Source organism: Ips typographus, linkage group LG2 (assembly GCF_016097725.1).
Source record: "Ips typographus isolate SLU linkage group LG2, UJ_Ityp_2.0, whole genome shotgun sequence".
Taxonomy (NCBI): domain Eukaryota; kingdom Metazoa; phylum Arthropoda; class Insecta; order Coleoptera; family Curculionidae; genus Ips; species Ips typographus.
The window spans coordinates 21,598,813-21,614,541 of record NC_138423.1 but is presented as its reverse complement, the minus strand read 5'-3'; the positions used below and the strand labels follow the sequence as shown (position 1 = coordinate 21,614,541).

At 36.2% G+C, this 15,729-nt stretch overlaps 2 protein-coding genes across 16 annotated transcripts in view; one reads left to right on the top strand and one right to left on the bottom strand.

Moving 5' to 3' along the window:
• The window catches only part of Patronin (calmodulin-regulated spectrin-associated protein patronin), a 43,021-nt gene that overhangs the window by 8,449 nt on the left and 18,843 nt on the right, over positions 1–15,729 (bottom strand). For 4 of the 15 annotated variants that reach the window (XM_081974448.1, XM_081974449.1, XM_081974458.1 and 1 more), the window contains 14 exons: positions 15,144–15,284; positions 13,716–13,843; positions 13,437–13,651; positions 13,110–13,386; positions 11,922–12,060; positions 11,578–11,860; positions 11,345–11,518; positions 11,102–11,240; positions 10,822–11,014; positions 10,525–10,761; positions 5,019–5,190; positions 4,561–4,653; positions 3,161–3,247; positions 1,339–1,431 (listed from right to left, as the gene is read on the bottom strand). In XM_081974448.1, coding sequence (XP_081830574.1) covers positions 1,339–1,431; positions 3,161–3,247; positions 4,561–4,653; positions 5,019–5,190; positions 10,525–10,761; positions 10,822–11,014; positions 11,102–11,240; positions 11,345–11,518; positions 11,578–11,860; positions 11,922–12,060; positions 13,110–13,386; positions 13,437–13,651; positions 13,716–13,843; positions 15,144–15,284 — 2,371 coding nt within the window. The remainder of the gene's footprint in view (positions 1–1,338; positions 1,432–3,160; positions 3,248–4,560; positions 4,654–5,018; positions 5,191–10,524; positions 10,762–10,821; positions 11,015–11,101; positions 11,241–11,344; positions 11,519–11,577; positions 11,861–11,921; positions 12,061–13,109; positions 13,387–13,436; positions 13,652–13,715; positions 13,844–15,143; positions 15,285–15,729) is intronic. The other 11 variants (XM_081974450.1, XM_081974451.1, XM_081974454.1 and 8 more) reach the window with 11 other exon arrangements.
• On the top strand, positions 7,887–9,221 carry LOC145725659 (glutathione S-transferase 1-1-like). Its single transcript, XM_081974498.1, has 3 exons — positions 7,887–8,084; positions 8,447–8,647; positions 8,706–9,221. Exons 1-3 carry the CDS (start codon positions 7,938–7,940, stop codon positions 9,039–9,041), a joined length of 684 nt encoding a protein of 227 aa, XP_081830624.1. The 5' UTR covers positions 7,887–7,937; the 3' UTR covers positions 9,042–9,221.

Genomic DNA, 15,729 nt, shown 5'->3' with positions numbered 1-15,729 from the left:
CAATGGGTTACACGAAGATGGCAACAAACATATGTCAGTCTGGCAAAACGAATATGAAGCTGGTCACATGACTATTTTATCATAAAGACTGATTTGCGCAACATACAGGTGTGGTAAATCCAAAACCGACCATAGAAAAACCGTGTAACTGACAGAGAAACGTAGATAATTGCATGCGCGGGACAAAAACAGAAAACGAAAAAAATATCAAGTAGGCCATATTTTCAGCGCGCTGTTGCCAAAATCCAGCACCGTCGACAAAATTAACTTTAACGTAACCCCAACAAAATTAATTTTGTCGACGGTGCTGAATTTTGGCAACAGCGCGCTGAAAATATGGCCTACTTGATATTTTTTTCGTTTTCTGTCTTTGTCCCGCGCATGCAATTATCTACATTTCTCTGTCAGTTACACGGTTTTCCTATGGTCGGTTTTGGATTTACCACACCTGTATACGCTTCGGTATACTGACACTTCTCACTTGCAGAGTTTGGCGCCATCTCTGCCTATTGAACTCAAATGGTTCTCTCTTCCTATCAATTTGAAATTTTGAAAATTCAAAAATGTCTCTGTTTTAGTTTATTTTCCTTATATTTTTGTTTTTTCTGTATTTGCCTTTATTTTAGTTTATTGGGAAAACTGACTTCAGTTATTCCAGAACTTTAGTTCTTCAACTAACCAAGAAATTTCAACTGTTCTAGAGCTATTTTGCCACTTATGTAAGAACACTTTACTTGACATCTTCCGTAAATTTAGTAAATTTTAATTAACCTTCAATTTTTCTACCCTTTTTTTACTTTCGACTGAAGAATTCAAATAGCTTGTTTCTTTCAGCTAGTCTAATAACTAAATTTATCTGAGTATAAAACATGCCCTATGCTACCAAAGAAAACTTGAAAAGTCACAGTATAAAATCTGACCATCTGAAACAAAAAAACACACCATATTAATTGGATGTTTACAAAAAAAAAACGGACAGAACGAAAAATGGGGACAAACGTAAACAAGGTAGTCAGGCAGGGCTTTCGTGCCTTCAAAGTAAAATAGAAAAAAGAACCAACACCACATTAACCCTACGAATAAAATTATGGAAAAACAAAACAGCGTATAAACTGAGCAGGTCAAAGTGGTCAAACATTTGAGCAAAACAACAGCAAATTGCAACTTTGACCAGCTCAAAAAAAAAAGAAAGTACCATCGACCTAAACATATGGATAATAATATGTATAGAGATAAGTGCATGCCCCACGATAAACAACAGCTCAAGACATTTAAAAGGTTAAAAAAAGGTGATACCTCGAACCAGGCGAATATGGGAATAGTGAGCTGAAGTCTTACCGTACAAATTCATCATGGAGCTAGACTTGCGGCCCTTAAAGTTTTGATATGTCGATATCTTAGATCGGCCGCGGGCCTGGGCGGGGGAGGGGTCTGCAAAAATATCGTTTACGTACATACACTACACGCCAACTGATCGGTAACGTTATTGAATCAGAAAAACCCGACGAATACGACGGAAATTTTTATTTTGTTATGGTCGCACATATCCCTCAGCGGTATTGCTTTTTTTGATCGAGCGTGAGCTTAATTTGCCAGCAGGAGCATGCTTTAACGAGGGTAATCAGTTCATATTGTAAATAAATTTGATACTAGTTAACAGATCAAATTACCCTCTTCTTAACACTGTTAGGCTGAAGCCGCATTCGTTTTAACTCTCCATGGAACGAGCATAGTCAGGTTGACGTAATTTAACAAAAGCAACTGTCAAATAGAGCGTCAAAACGAATGCGGTCTAAATGTGATTGCCATTAAACATCTGATCATATGACCAATTTAACCACCGCCCTCTGTACAAGAAAACCAAGAAGGTGCATGCCAAAAATTCCAATATGGCCGAAATAGTGGTTGACAGTTTGCATTTGTTTGTATTGTGGAAATTGAGTTTTTCGATGATTAAATTAATTTTTAAGGTTTAAAGTCAAGACTTGGGATTACTTGCTAAAGTAATTTTTGTTTGCTATTATATATTGTTCTTTATATGTTTATTGTTCTAGTGAAAGTGTAGTTTGTGATCATTTTATTGTGTTATCACTATTGTTATTGTTCCTTCATTGTTCTATAATTTGTTGCCTCTTACATACATGTATGTGAGTTACATTTTGAGGCCGCCTGCATTTTTAGAGCAATAAAGGTTTACTCTGAAGAAACAGGACAGCTTTTAGAAGTTCCATTGGCACATTTACATTTTAAAAGAAAGGTCTTGGTAATAATATAAAACCCATTTACCAGTTTTGCTTACCTAGCTTCAAGGATTTACAAATTTTCTTTGATTGAGCAGTTTTCACATTAGTTTGTTGTACTTTCCAGGACAAAGGGTTCTAACCAAACTTGCTTTGGCTGGACTTTATTGGGTATAAAAAGCCATATCTATACATATCTGGCTCAGGAATGAAGCCTTCTTTGATTTTTCACTCACAACTTCTAATCAACTACACAAAAAAATTAAAAAAAACATATTTTCTACTGCATTTGCATAGGTTTGTGTACAAAACGAAAACTGCTAACGCCGCCATTAAAAGTGACATTCTAGGCTTTCTTGTACAGAGGGCGGTGATTTAACTCGTTCCAACCAACTGTCAAATAACATCCCATTCCAGCAGTGTGACACATGTCACTTTATTCCATCTCTACCGAGATTTCGAATTTTCCACTCTCTGTCATAGCAATGTACAGTTTTAGCACATCAGACAGTCATATATCAAAGCACTATTCGACCAATTAAAAAAAGCAATAACCACCAACAATCCCCCTCGTCAATTTTCTAAACCCGCGCGTAACCTTAAACCTGTCCATCACGTATCAGCTGACTTCGAGCAATAAATCGAATACCAAACAAAAAGTCGCTTACTGTCCCCCACTACAGCCTGTAACCAACATCGAATACTTGTCAAAAATTAATAAAATAAACACAATTTGTATACCATTCGCAAACCATAAAACAGCAACAACGTGTACTAAACGAAAAAAAAAAAAACGACTAAAAAAGTCACTCGAGCAGGGACAGTAGAAAGAGAAGTAGCGTGCCATGTTCCACTACTACGTCTTGCAACACTGGATAACAACACAATTTGATTGGTGCTGGATAGTTCAAAACGCTTACCTCGGCTGGTTTTGTAGGAGCTGCGCCGTCCCAAAGTCTGGTGGGCGCTGTGGCAGGGAGATAAACCGTGACTATCATCGGGAGAATCTAAAATTGTTTAATAAACGCATTGTCAAACGTGGTCAGTAGTGGCGGTATTAAAAATATAGTTAATATAGACCCTGTTCGTTCGTCACATTCTGAAAACCCGAATGACAGATATCCGCCATGTCTGCTGTGGAGCAGCCAGTGTCAATTTGTGAGCTAATTGTACAGATCATCCAAGCGCATGTGATTTGTACACAAATATCCACCAAACGATTCATGTGCATCATGTTCACCTAAAATTCTTTAAAAACACTTTGAACTGAGACCAAACAAGGGTCTTTGAGGTGTTTCGAGCAAATCGAGAAAACTAATAGGAAGTAGAATACAGTACAAAGGTAAAAACACTTTTTTATAGAAAATCCTACCATTCCAGTTATTGGTGCAAAGCCAATGTGGAGGGTAATGAGATCTTTTTCGACTTTAACGCGTGAACGCAGCGAACGAATAAATGTTTATTATTCTAGAAAGTTTGAAACAAACTAATTGTCAGTTGTATAGGCAATACGGCAAACCGAAATCATAGGCACCCTTGACAATGACAGTGACAGTTGGTTCTGTCGTTAATGGTGGATGTCAACTCAATAAAATGCGTCTATTTCTCTCTGTTTAATACAAATAAAGTGAACGGAACTATACTATGAGACCTATTTGGTTGCCTTTGATAAAATCGTGCATTAAAGTAAAACAATTCAAAAATCATGCATTAATGAACGATTTTGTATCCGTTATCGTCCATTAAAAAACCGTGGTCGACGGAAAAACAGTTTTAACGACTTGGCGAAGATAGGATAATCTTGACAGTCAACTGTCATTAATATGTCTAGAAACAAATTGATGTCGTTATGGCCCGTTTTCATTTACTATCACTTTTAATTCTCATGGTAAATCCCATTATACAACCGATCAATTTGACACCAGGTTGAATCATAACGACATTTGATCCTAATGTCAAGGTAACAGCATCCAAGACCGGTGAGAAATTCCTCTTGGGCCCTAGTTCTTGAAAGCAGGAAGCAGTACTCTCAAGGAGTTTTGATAGAACATGACAAAGGCAGGTTTGTGTCACATTCTGAATACTTCTCTCTTGGTAGCTCCTTTCCCCCTCATTTCAAGAATACGCATCCGGGACTCAATTCTTGAAATCAGGGAACGGTATTGTCAAGAGTTAATAGAATGTGACAGAAGTGTTGAATGGCAGATTCCTGTCACAATCTGCATACCTTTCTCTTGATAACTCCCTTGCGAATTTAATTTAAAAACAAAATTCTTAAAATTAAATGATTAAGCAAAACAAAAACAAACAAAAAACACACCTTTGTAAAGCGTATTATTGCTCATGCTGCGGTCGGCTAAACTGTCTTGGGAGCCTCGGTAGTAATCGCGCTTCATTGTAGAAGGGGTGTAAGCTGAGCAAATCAAAATAATTGTTTAAATAATAACATAATGGAACATGCAAAGCGGCCAACCATGGAACGTTATCCAAGATTGCCATTGAACAAAAAAGGGGGCTAGGTTAGGTTGGGTTGAGGTTAGGTATTGTTTTATTAGTTGTTTTCTTGTGTGACAATTCTCACGTGACACATTATCGTGTACGATTAGAACTGTCACGTGATAACTCAGTCAGATGGTCTGATTAGTGAAAAGAGGAATAACCGAACATGGTTATAGTAAGCATGAGGTGCAGTATTTGCGTAAATCACAGCATCGTTCGTGATTTACGTAGATGCTGCACATGTAGACTTAGCATTAGAGCTACAAAATCGTGATTTACCTGTCAAGTTCGATGTAGACCCTTTCCTGCCTCTGCTGGACATGCCCTCGGCCATTTGTACCGAGCCGCTGTCGATGTGAATAGTTTTTGGCCTCGGTCTGGTCGCCCCCTTTGATCGCATTTTTGGGGCCGGTTTCAGCGACAGCAAGTCTTGTTTGTCTATTGTTTTACCCTGAAAAAATATTTAGTAACTCATTAACCCATCCAAATTCTTAGTTCCAATATATTTAACGAGTAAGTAAGAACCATTAGAAATGCAGCTGTCATAATGAGGTCCTTCCTCAATTACAAACAAATACCACAAAACAAGTTGCAAGTAACAATAATGCAGGATATTAATATCCCTAACTAGGCTCTTTTCTGTTAATCAATTATTAACTAACAGCTTACTGTGGTGTGTACGCATAAATATGAATTTTCTGCACCATTCGCATGCAACAAAAGTGATAAAGCCTTTGCGCGTAAAAAAAATATTTAGCTGCGTTGTTGAGGTAATTATTCATCTGAAACTGCTTTAGTTTTCATAAATTTACACGCGTAGAAAATCCATTTTTGATGTTATAATGTCATAGATGTTTTATCATCCAATAAGAAGCAACTTACCAAAGACCAATAAATAAAAGACATTTTTCCTACTCAGGAATTTTCTGTATCTTGCGGTAAAAAAAACTGAATTAACCAAAAAAAAACAACTTCGTTCCCGAATGTCTAAGCAAACTAAACATGCCACCGTCTTCCCAGTGATATATAAAAGCTCGTTTACACTAAATCATATTCGGAGTGAATGCACTTTCCCAAGTCGTTCTTGAAATAATCTGGAAAGACACTTAAAATAGCGCGGAAATAAGAAAATGATGGCGCCTGCCGTTTGTTTTGCGTTCCGTCGACCGAACAAGACTGTTTGGATCCGTCGCTGCTTTCTTTCACGCACCCTGAGAAAGTCATTTCGTTAATGGTCAAGTCAAATTTGAAATGGTAAAACTCAACTCGAAAACTTAATAGGCACAAGGTTTGTTGAACCTCAAGTTTCGGTTAAATGTCAAATTACAACTAAATGTTAGTGTGCCAGAAAAAGTTCCAACTAAATACAACAACTATCTCAAAAAGTGTTAAAAAACTAAAAGTCAAATGTATTTTGGTAAAAAACCTTCCTCGAACTTATTGTTCAAGAAACGTGTTGTCATATCTAGTAAAGAAAACTCTTAATTTTTTGTAGATTTTGGAACAAACGGTATACACAGGATGGTATTTTAAAATATGACCTATCAATGAAGTTTTTAGTTAATGAAGTGTTCATAGAAAACGTAACAAAATGTATGGTGATGCTCAGTTCACAATTGAAAATTAATCGCTTTTAAAACGTAGTTATGACAATTTTTTATTTGCAGCAATGACGTGCATACTTAATGTTTACTTCGGTTTATAAGGCAAAAAGTAAAGAGATAAAACACTCAACTAATAAGGGTATCTGGACGAACATTTCAAAAATAACATCGATAGTCTACATTATGTGATTTTATCGGTTTCAATAAATTGCCACAAAAGTGGATAAAGTGCATTGATTACAAGACCCTTAATATTTAAAAAGAAAGTAATTTTTGATAATGCTAGTTTCTTAAATAGCATAAATTCAATGTATGTGAAACCCTCGACCGATAATTCCAAGACGATTAACTGGGATTAAAGTTACACCCCAGTCTTGGTTACGTCTTACACGTTAGTTTGGGTAAATAAAATAAGGATTCCCAATAAAGGTGGCTTCCGCACCTCACACACCTTTGATTTGCTTTATTACAGTAATCACCTACTTGGTTGGGAAAATTTCAAAATTATTGCTGTAAAAAACAATAAAAAATCCAAAACATGAAATATTCTAGTGGTTTATGGTTCTAGTTTCAGAACAGAACGTTTTAAATGCCGTTATTTACGAGCTGGGTAAAGGCAAAATTCCTATTACCCAGTTTACTGACTCATAAATGGGTACTTGTACTTTGCCTACTCGAGATTATCTCTACAAATGTGTGTACACAACAATAAGGCTATTTCAAATATAATACACGTCCACCTAGCTTTTGTAGATTAAAAAAAGTAATTACATTATTTTTAACACCCTGTTTACTGTCTTCACCAACTAACTGTCAGTTCGATTTAATTTTCTGTAAAATAAAATTACAATTTTGCTGAAACAACATAATACAATTTTATTGTAGTTCATTAAACACTTAAGTAAATAATAATTCGCAGTAAAGAGGCCACACCTAATGGTGCATTAAAATTTTATATGGATTAGATAGAATATTGCCAAAATTAGAGCATCGATTAAAGTCCCACCCACTTAAGGCGTCATTGCCTGCCTGCTGAATATCAATAACATCTTTAATATTCCAAACTTTACAAAAAAACATGTATTTAGTTTTTGGGGCATAAAAGGTCTTAGAGCAAAAGTTGATAACAATAATAATTGTAAATAATAATAAAAAGGAGGATAACTTATAACAGTAATAATCATTACTATAGAAATACTAATAATCCATCAATTATGTTTGCTAGTTGGGAATATTGGGATTTTCGGCTCATCTCAGCAAAAATATTTGTTGTTTTTTTTTTGGTACAGGGTTGGAAATCCCAACTAGCATACAGAAATGAATAACTCGTCTCAACCATCTTATAGAACATATCTAATAATCACTGTTTCCATTCAGAATTAAGCTCCTATTCAAACAGGTATTAGAAGCTTTAACGGCAGTGAATAAACAAAATTCAGATTAACAATTTCACCTGATTACGTAATACCACAAACGCCAATACGCTTTACAGATAACAAATTGTGTAGCTTATGGAGTCAATTATCATTTTTCCGCAACTATCGATCACTTTGTAAGTAGATTCAACGCGCGGTGGACGTAATCAGTTAGTTAAATGGCTCTTACGTTGTACATGCATCCCCTTAGTCCTCCGTCTAGGGGGTCTTTGTTGGCTATTCACGCCTTAGGCCTCGAAAAAAAGGTTAATTTGGTGGTTGTCGATATTCCGAAACGGGAACATTTGAAACCGGACTTTTTAGAGGTAAGTCGATTAAAAAAATTTTGTGCCCAAATATCATACTACCTACTTACAAATTGTATTGTCATTTTTATGGTAATTCGATAAAAACAGCTGAACAAATGACATTGCAATCTCTCTATAATTTTGAAAAATGCCAGTTTTTTTTTAATAATAATAATCCTAACAGTAAACATTTTAATAAGTAGCAAAAAAAAAAGTTCTGTATAATTCAATTATTGTTACTAGATAACTCAGATTTCAGCTGTTTATCAAAAACCGTGCATTAACCAATTTTTGATAAAACCAATCAGGGATGACAATGTAATAATCATTTTGTACAGTCACTATAACTAATTACAATTTTTATGTATTAATTGATTCAGAAAAATCCTGTACACACTGTACCAACCTTGGTGGACGGAGACTTTGTACTATGGGACAGTCACGCGATCAACGGCTATTTGGTGAACAAATACGCAAAAAACGACCAACTCTACCCGAAAGACCCTAAGAAAAGGGCTTTAGTGGACGCCATGAATCAATTCGATTCAAGCTACTTATTTACACCAGGTGCCGGATATTGGGTATTTATAAAGTTCTAATATTTTATCCCGTTTTGCTAGTATTTTATGGATTTTTTAGAGATCCAAGTTTCTTCCTGAACAATATCCTGACCCAGACAAACTGAAAGCGAAATACTTGGAGTCGCTGGACATGTTGGAGGCAATTTTGGAAAAACGCGCTTTTGTAGCTGGAGACGACGTAACGATAGCCGACTTGAGTATTTTAGCTACAGTGTCTATGGTATCGGCGGCCGGTATTGCGCCGCAACCACATAAACATTCAAAAGTTATCGGTTGGCTTGAAAAGATGAAGACAATGCCTTATTATCATGTTATCGAAGAAGGATTGAAGTACGGAGAAATAATGCGGGAAACTTTACTTAAACAAAAGCAAACCAATTTAGGCACAAAATAGTTATGTTAACATTTTTATTTACCTGTTAAGTTATTCAAATTGAATACATAATTTTAAATGGTTTATGTGTTGATAGTTATTATATATTTGATTAATTAGGGCTGTGTAGACTTGTGCATAATTAGTAAAAACAGTAACTCTTACAAAAATCTAATAAATCAGTATTAACATACCGTGCAATTCGCGTTATTTATTATCCTGTTCCGAATTTTAATCAGAAAGCCAGACTTTAACTAGTTATAGCCACAATAACTGTTTGAAGTAGATAAATAATAAAATAGCTAAGGGACACTTAACTTTTAAGTATTGATGGTTAAATTACTGGTAAATTATAAATATATAATTCTTCCTGGCTGTACCAAATTTAGTAGTTCTTTTTCTGGTTACTGAATAGGAAATTTAATGAGGATTCCAAAAATGTGCTTAAAATAGTCATTTTCTCACTCGAAGTAGGTTTTACAGACGATTTTGTCCCTGACTGTCTTTTCAAATTGAGTTTATGGCAGTTCAAACTTTGACAAAGTTTCACATCATTTTTTTTTATTATTGACAATTCCACTCATGTAGAAAAAATGCCATATATACGTCATCAAAACACGGTTTGCTATCGGCTAATAAGGAAGGAAGAGAGTTTGCTAGCGGATAAAAAAATCGGATAAATTTTGTTGTTGATTTCATCGTTTCCACGGATTTTCACTACACTTCTATTGTTGCAATGTCTCACCTTGGGATTTTTGCTGGCACTGTCAATTTTGATGTTTGTTCGTTTTGTTTTGGTTATGGCTCGCTTCGGATAGAATTCTACTGCATAAAATCAAAAGAACCAGAAAAATGTATTACTGCACAAGGCAGTCGCAGTCTTATTATATTATTAATTATATTCATGGAATTGTCTTATCAAATACCATTCGAGCTCAGATTTTGAACAGGATAATTTTTCCGCTTGTCTTCTCATACTTTCTTTATGGTACAAAACTCGACCTATTTGGCAAAATCACTCGAGCTGCGCTCTCGTGATTTAGTTACAACAGGTCTCGTGCTGTTACACCAAAAAGAAAGTGTTCTAAGACAAGCACAAAAATTATCCGGCTAAATCTGAGCTCTTGTGGTATTGCCCCCGATAAATTAAAATCTCTAAAGCAATAAAAATAACAAATCAAAACCGCCTTTTATCCAATTTTTATTTTTCAGGACTTTATTCCAACAATATTGACTGAAAATGACTGTCAAATTGGAATTTACTGGTAAAATTGGTAAATTTGTCTGTCACGCACTGAATTTAATTTTTCCAATTCTACTTTACCTTACCGGTAAATATCTGGTAAGGTACACCTTTTAAGAAAAGTTTTTAGTGCGCAGAACCAAAACAAGCTTCTTAAAAGCCAATTATGCAGAAACTTAACTTTAAGAAACTGCTTGATGAAAGTTTATTATAAACACACTGACATACAGACTGAAGGTTAATAAATAATGTGCCACTTACCTCTCTCTCGGCATCTTCTATGGCTTTCTTCAGTTTGTATTGCTCTAAAATAGCAGCCCGTCTCGCCGCCTGCTCCTCCTTACGTCGCGCTTTCTCCTCCTCTTTTTCTTTCTCAATTTCCCTTCTCCTTTGGGTCTCGGCCTCTTTTCGCGCCCTCGCCTCCTCCTGTTGCTGTCTTCGTTGCAGCGACAACATCAGTATTTTCTCTTTCTTCCTCTCCATCTCGTCGACTAGATCCTGAAAATAACAGAATTTAAATAGTAGTACCTTTGAAAAAGTTAGCCATAGACCAATTACCGGATCAGCGTCGTTCTGTTCCCCTATCACTAAAGCGCTAGCGGCAGCTACTTTTTGTCGTTCTTCGCTGGCCTCGCGTCTCGCTTTCATCCTATCTTTCTGTTGCTGAATGAGAAAAGCTTGCCGATCGGCTTCTTCTTTTTTCAGTCTTTCCTCTTCCAGTTCGCGTTCCAGCTGTTTCTTCTTTTCCATCCTACAATAGCAAAATTATAGTTCGATTAACAAAGACGGTTATAATAATAAAAAAATCAGAAAAAACGGTTAATTAGGATAAATTTACCTAGTCTGTGCATCCCGTCGTTCCGTCGCTTCTTCAGGTCCTTCCACGTAGCTGCGTTCCTTTTTCGGAGAGTTTCTTTTACTTCGGAGAGCTGGTTTGGGTCTTTTCGGCTGTTCGTCATCGAAACTAATGTAGAAACCTGAAATAGAGACCAATAAGAATGTTTTTAATTTAAACCAAACCACATTGATGCCTAATTGATCACTAATAGAAAAAACTACTGCTTTAGAATTAAAAACTAACCTTTTTCTGCACCCGAATCTCCATCCAAACTGCTAACTTGCGCGTGTGGCAAAGGATCAACGACGGGAGGTGACAAAGACGGCTGGAACGGAGAACCGCGGGCTTTCAAAGCACGAGTGGGCGACGGAATACGATAGGTGCGACTGCCAGATGTAATATTCAGCTTGCTTAAACCTGGAAATCACCGTAATATAAACCACAGAACCAAATTCATATCAAGACATCCCACTTACTCTCGGTCAAAGCCAAATCTTCGTTGTTGCTGTTGCCGATGAAGGAGATATTTTGCGGCTCCATGTCGTCAGCAGAGGGCGCCGCGACTGGCGCGTGCGTCACGCTAATTTTGCGTTCGCGTTCGTGTGGCGCCGCATCCATAGCTTGGAGACTGACGGGTGACGTTTGACGTTTAATCAACGACGCGTCATCCAACAGCTGCGAGATTTGACGGTGCACGTTGGTACTACTGCGATGTTGGGGTGACGCGGACGGAGTACTATGTGTTGTGCCGTATTGACTCTACAAAATTCAATTATTTACGTTTTAATATGAAATAATGACAGAAAAAGCTTGAACCAACCTGTTCGTGATGTCTTTGACTAAGAGTGAAGCTATTCGAATGGTTTATGGTGCGGTCCTGATCGCCATTCTGATACCGATTGTCTGTCAGTCTGTGCAGCGGAGATTCTTGGAAACGGTCCAATCGGTCCTGCGATCTGCTAATAAAGAACAAATTTGCTAATGCTAATTCAAAAAACAGAAAAACTGTTTGGGGGCTTCAGAAAAACGAAAACACTTAGTTTCTATTGGTCAACAGTATTCTCAGCTGATCGATCTGCCAAAACTTTTTTTGCTATTCACAGTAATTGCATTTAATCATAATGTAATGTAATCATGTTTCTGATTTTCAACATTTTAACACTGAAAATTGACTACAATGACTGCCAAGTCCATTAATTCAGTGTTCATGACATTTGACTATGTTTTTTTTTTAAGTTTTGACCTTGAAAATTGACAGAGATGACTAAAAACAGGAGGATTAGCACATTTTTATGGAATTTCACTAGTTTTTAAAGTGTTGACCCTCTAACTGATTAGTTTACAAGATTTTGACATTGAAAATTAACTGTAGAAGCTGAGAATAGTCCGTTAAGTCAATTTTAATGATATTTGACTAATTTTCCAGGTTTTTTCCATCCAATTTTAAAAAATTTGATAGGATAACTGAAAATAGCTTGGTAAGTCAATTTTGATAAATCTTGACTAGTATTTTTCCTTGAAAATTGATCATTGAGGTAATTGCCATAATATTTGACTAATTTCTACATTTTTAACTTGAAATGTAAAAGTTGAAAATTAGTCAAATATCATGAACATATACAAAATTGTATTGGAGACCAAATATTGACTTTGTATTCATGAAAATTAACTACAAAGTTAAGTTTCTGTGCGTGGCAAAATGGCTTGAAAATTAAATGTTGAGTTGAGAACAAAGAACAATTGACATGCAAAAGAAGTATTGAATTGTGTGTAATGTGTGCCTGTCAAAACACTACAAACAGGCACAAGAAGTTGAAAATGTTCACTTTTTTGAGGGCTGTCATTTTCAAATTTTGCTTCTTCCAATAGTGAGATATGAGAATATGAGAACTAAGCTTTAATCAGCCTCAAAATGACATTAACAAAATCATATTGGAATAATAAGCCAATTAAGTAGGATTTACAGATTAGCAAAACAATCAAAATTGGCAAACAAAAATTATCTTACCTATCGGCGTTGTGATGAAGAAGAAAACCTCCAGGATTAGGTTCGATTTGAACCGGTTGCGGTTTACCCCACGTTCGTAATTCGGGCTGCTGCGGTATATTATACGGATCGTTGACGGGTTGTGCCCAAGTCCGACGTGGTGGAGTCGCTATAGGTGCTGGTGGATTGTCGTGGAGGAAGAATTGCGGCTCGATAACGCGTTGCTGCGAGTACAAAGCTTGCGGAACATGAGGAGCGCTGACCGATGATTGCAAAGGTGCCGGGTAACCTACGTCAACTATCAAAGTTGTAAAAATATCGTCAATGATCACAGTAAAAATAACTCACTAGGTTGGTATTTTGGTGGCGGGTAAAATTGGGGCTGAGGTGAAGGTTGAGATTGCTGACGTTGAATGGTCTGAAACTGTTGCTGTTGTTGAAGCTGCAGAATTTGTCGCTGCTGTTCCGCAATCAGTTTTTGTTGTTGTTGCGTTTGCATTTGGTTCTGTTGGGCTGCCAACCGTTGAATGTCCAGTTGGATATCCGATAGACTAGAATTCATTCTGTAGCAGGTTTAAATATACAAATATTCAATCAATAACTAAGAAATTTAATGTAATTACTTACTGAGCTAAGGATTGTTGGTACTGTTCCATATCCATATTTTCTAAGTCGGGGGTTCTACGGGTTTCAATAAACGGCGTACCCTCGTCTAACCATCTCTTTTCGACAGGTGTGGCGCTGTCAGTTACATCCTGAGAGACAAATACCACACAATTAGAAAAAAAAGAAAATTATGAACGATAAAAAGCTGTAGAAAAGCGTTGAAGCCACAGATAAATCATTATCTGCGTAAGTTAGTGAACAGAGCGTCTAATGCAGTTTGATTTGCAGCATTAGTAATAGTGCGGTTGAGTTTTAAATTCAGTACACATTCTTCAATTAAAAAGATTAGTCTAATTATAATAGTATCAGTAGCAGTATATTTAATAGAAATTAATACAGAAGTTTGATGCAGTTATATTTCAAATCTAAAAATTCTAAACTTTATAACCGTCAAAAACATTTGCAGGCAATGGAATATTAAAGAAATTGACAACAGCGCTCGTTGTTATCAACTGGACAATCGGCAAATGAGTTTTTTGCAGTAACTTTAGACGTATTTTGGCGTCAGTGTTTACTAGAGTGTTTACAATGTCTATCTCATTTTAACTCGTTCTAATAAAACAAGATGGCCTATGTTACTACAGCTTAAAACTCAGGTTAATACTTTCGCCAAAATACGCCTTTTGTCGTTTATAATGGCACAAACTTTTGAAATTTGTGACGTCATCGTAATTTAGTTTGACTTTTCATATACTTCAAAGCAACTTTTCCATTAATTATAAACCTAAACCTGAGGTTTAATTATAAGTAGAAATTACCTGTAAAAATTTGAGTGGTAAAGTACCGTAAATTACAAATACTGTGTTTCTGGCAGTTTAAATTTTGACACCGCTTATCTCCCTACCTGTACCAAATATTGTAGTGTTTTTCTCAAGTTATTGGATAGGAAATTTAATGAGGATTCGAAAAATTTACTTAAAACTGTCGCTCCAATTGGATTTGACAAACCATTTTGGTCCTGACTGTCAAACTATGCTCAAAATTTGCAAAAATCGGCCTACGGCCTTCAGCTGCCTGGACTATTCAGCCATCACGCGTTTCTGAGATTTATGACTTTTTTTTCAAGCTTCAGTGTTGTTTTTACGAATATTCCAAATGAAAACTTGGCAACGGTTCACGCAGTTGGTTTTGTGTGTTTTTCATAATAATCAAATGTACCAATAAAATTATTGTATAAACGATCAAAATAAAAAAAAAGCTTTTACTAATATTCAAACAAAGCCGGAACTACCAAAACCAAACATTTACAAGTACTATCAACCTAAAAACTAGTTGCAGAAACGTAATACAACTTAGCAGCTAACAAACGAAGCTCTAACTTGTTATAAGGCACTGAGCAAGCAAAAAAAAATACAAAATACGAATTTGTATCAATCACACAAAAAATACCTGCAAGGAAAACGGCCTCTGTGGCTTTGGCGCGGGGACGGATGCGGGGGAAGAGGGGCTTGGAGATTTTTCGGGCTGTTCGGCCGCCGAGTCTTTCGGCGACTCGGCAGCCTCGTTCTCTTTTAGTAAATTACCTCTGCCCTGAAAGTTAGTTGATCAGTTACAACACACGCCCGACAACTTAAGACGAACAACTTCCTCGTGAAATCATCAAACACAGAGGTAATAAAAACAACTGTACTATTTGTGGTCTGCAGGAGGAAAATATATTATTTATACAAAACTAATGTAGGGTCGTTTAGGGTGCTGTTCTAGAAACATAAACGAAACTGGTGGTATGGGAAAAGGCCAAAAAACCACAGCAAAATCAAACTAGAACCATGCGAAATATATTGTGCAGGAAATTTAACAGGTATCAGCAGATATAATTACTTAACTAAATAATAATGTGTTTTTCCAGAGGAAGGCTTGTATAGAAGGCAAGATAGAATCTTAGACAAGTTATATCAAAATGTTACTTGTAATTTTCTGCACAACATAATTAACCCAATAGAAAATTGTATCAAAAATAATACGTGCCAAAATA

Bases quoted from the DNA above. Each gene is read 5' to 3' on its own strand.
- LOC145725659 (XM_081974498.1), top strand. From the start codon at position 7,938: ATGGCTCTTACGTTGTACATGCATCCCCTTAGTCCTCCGTCTAGGGGG. The intron at 8,085-8,446 runs GTAAGTCGATTA...TAATTGATTCAG, and splicing joins TGAAACCGGACTTTTTAGAG to AAAAATCCTGTACACACTGT. The intron at 8,648-8,705 runs GTATTTATAAAG...TGGATTTTTTAG, and splicing joins CACCAGGTGCCGGATATTGG to AGATCCAAGTTTCTTCCTGA.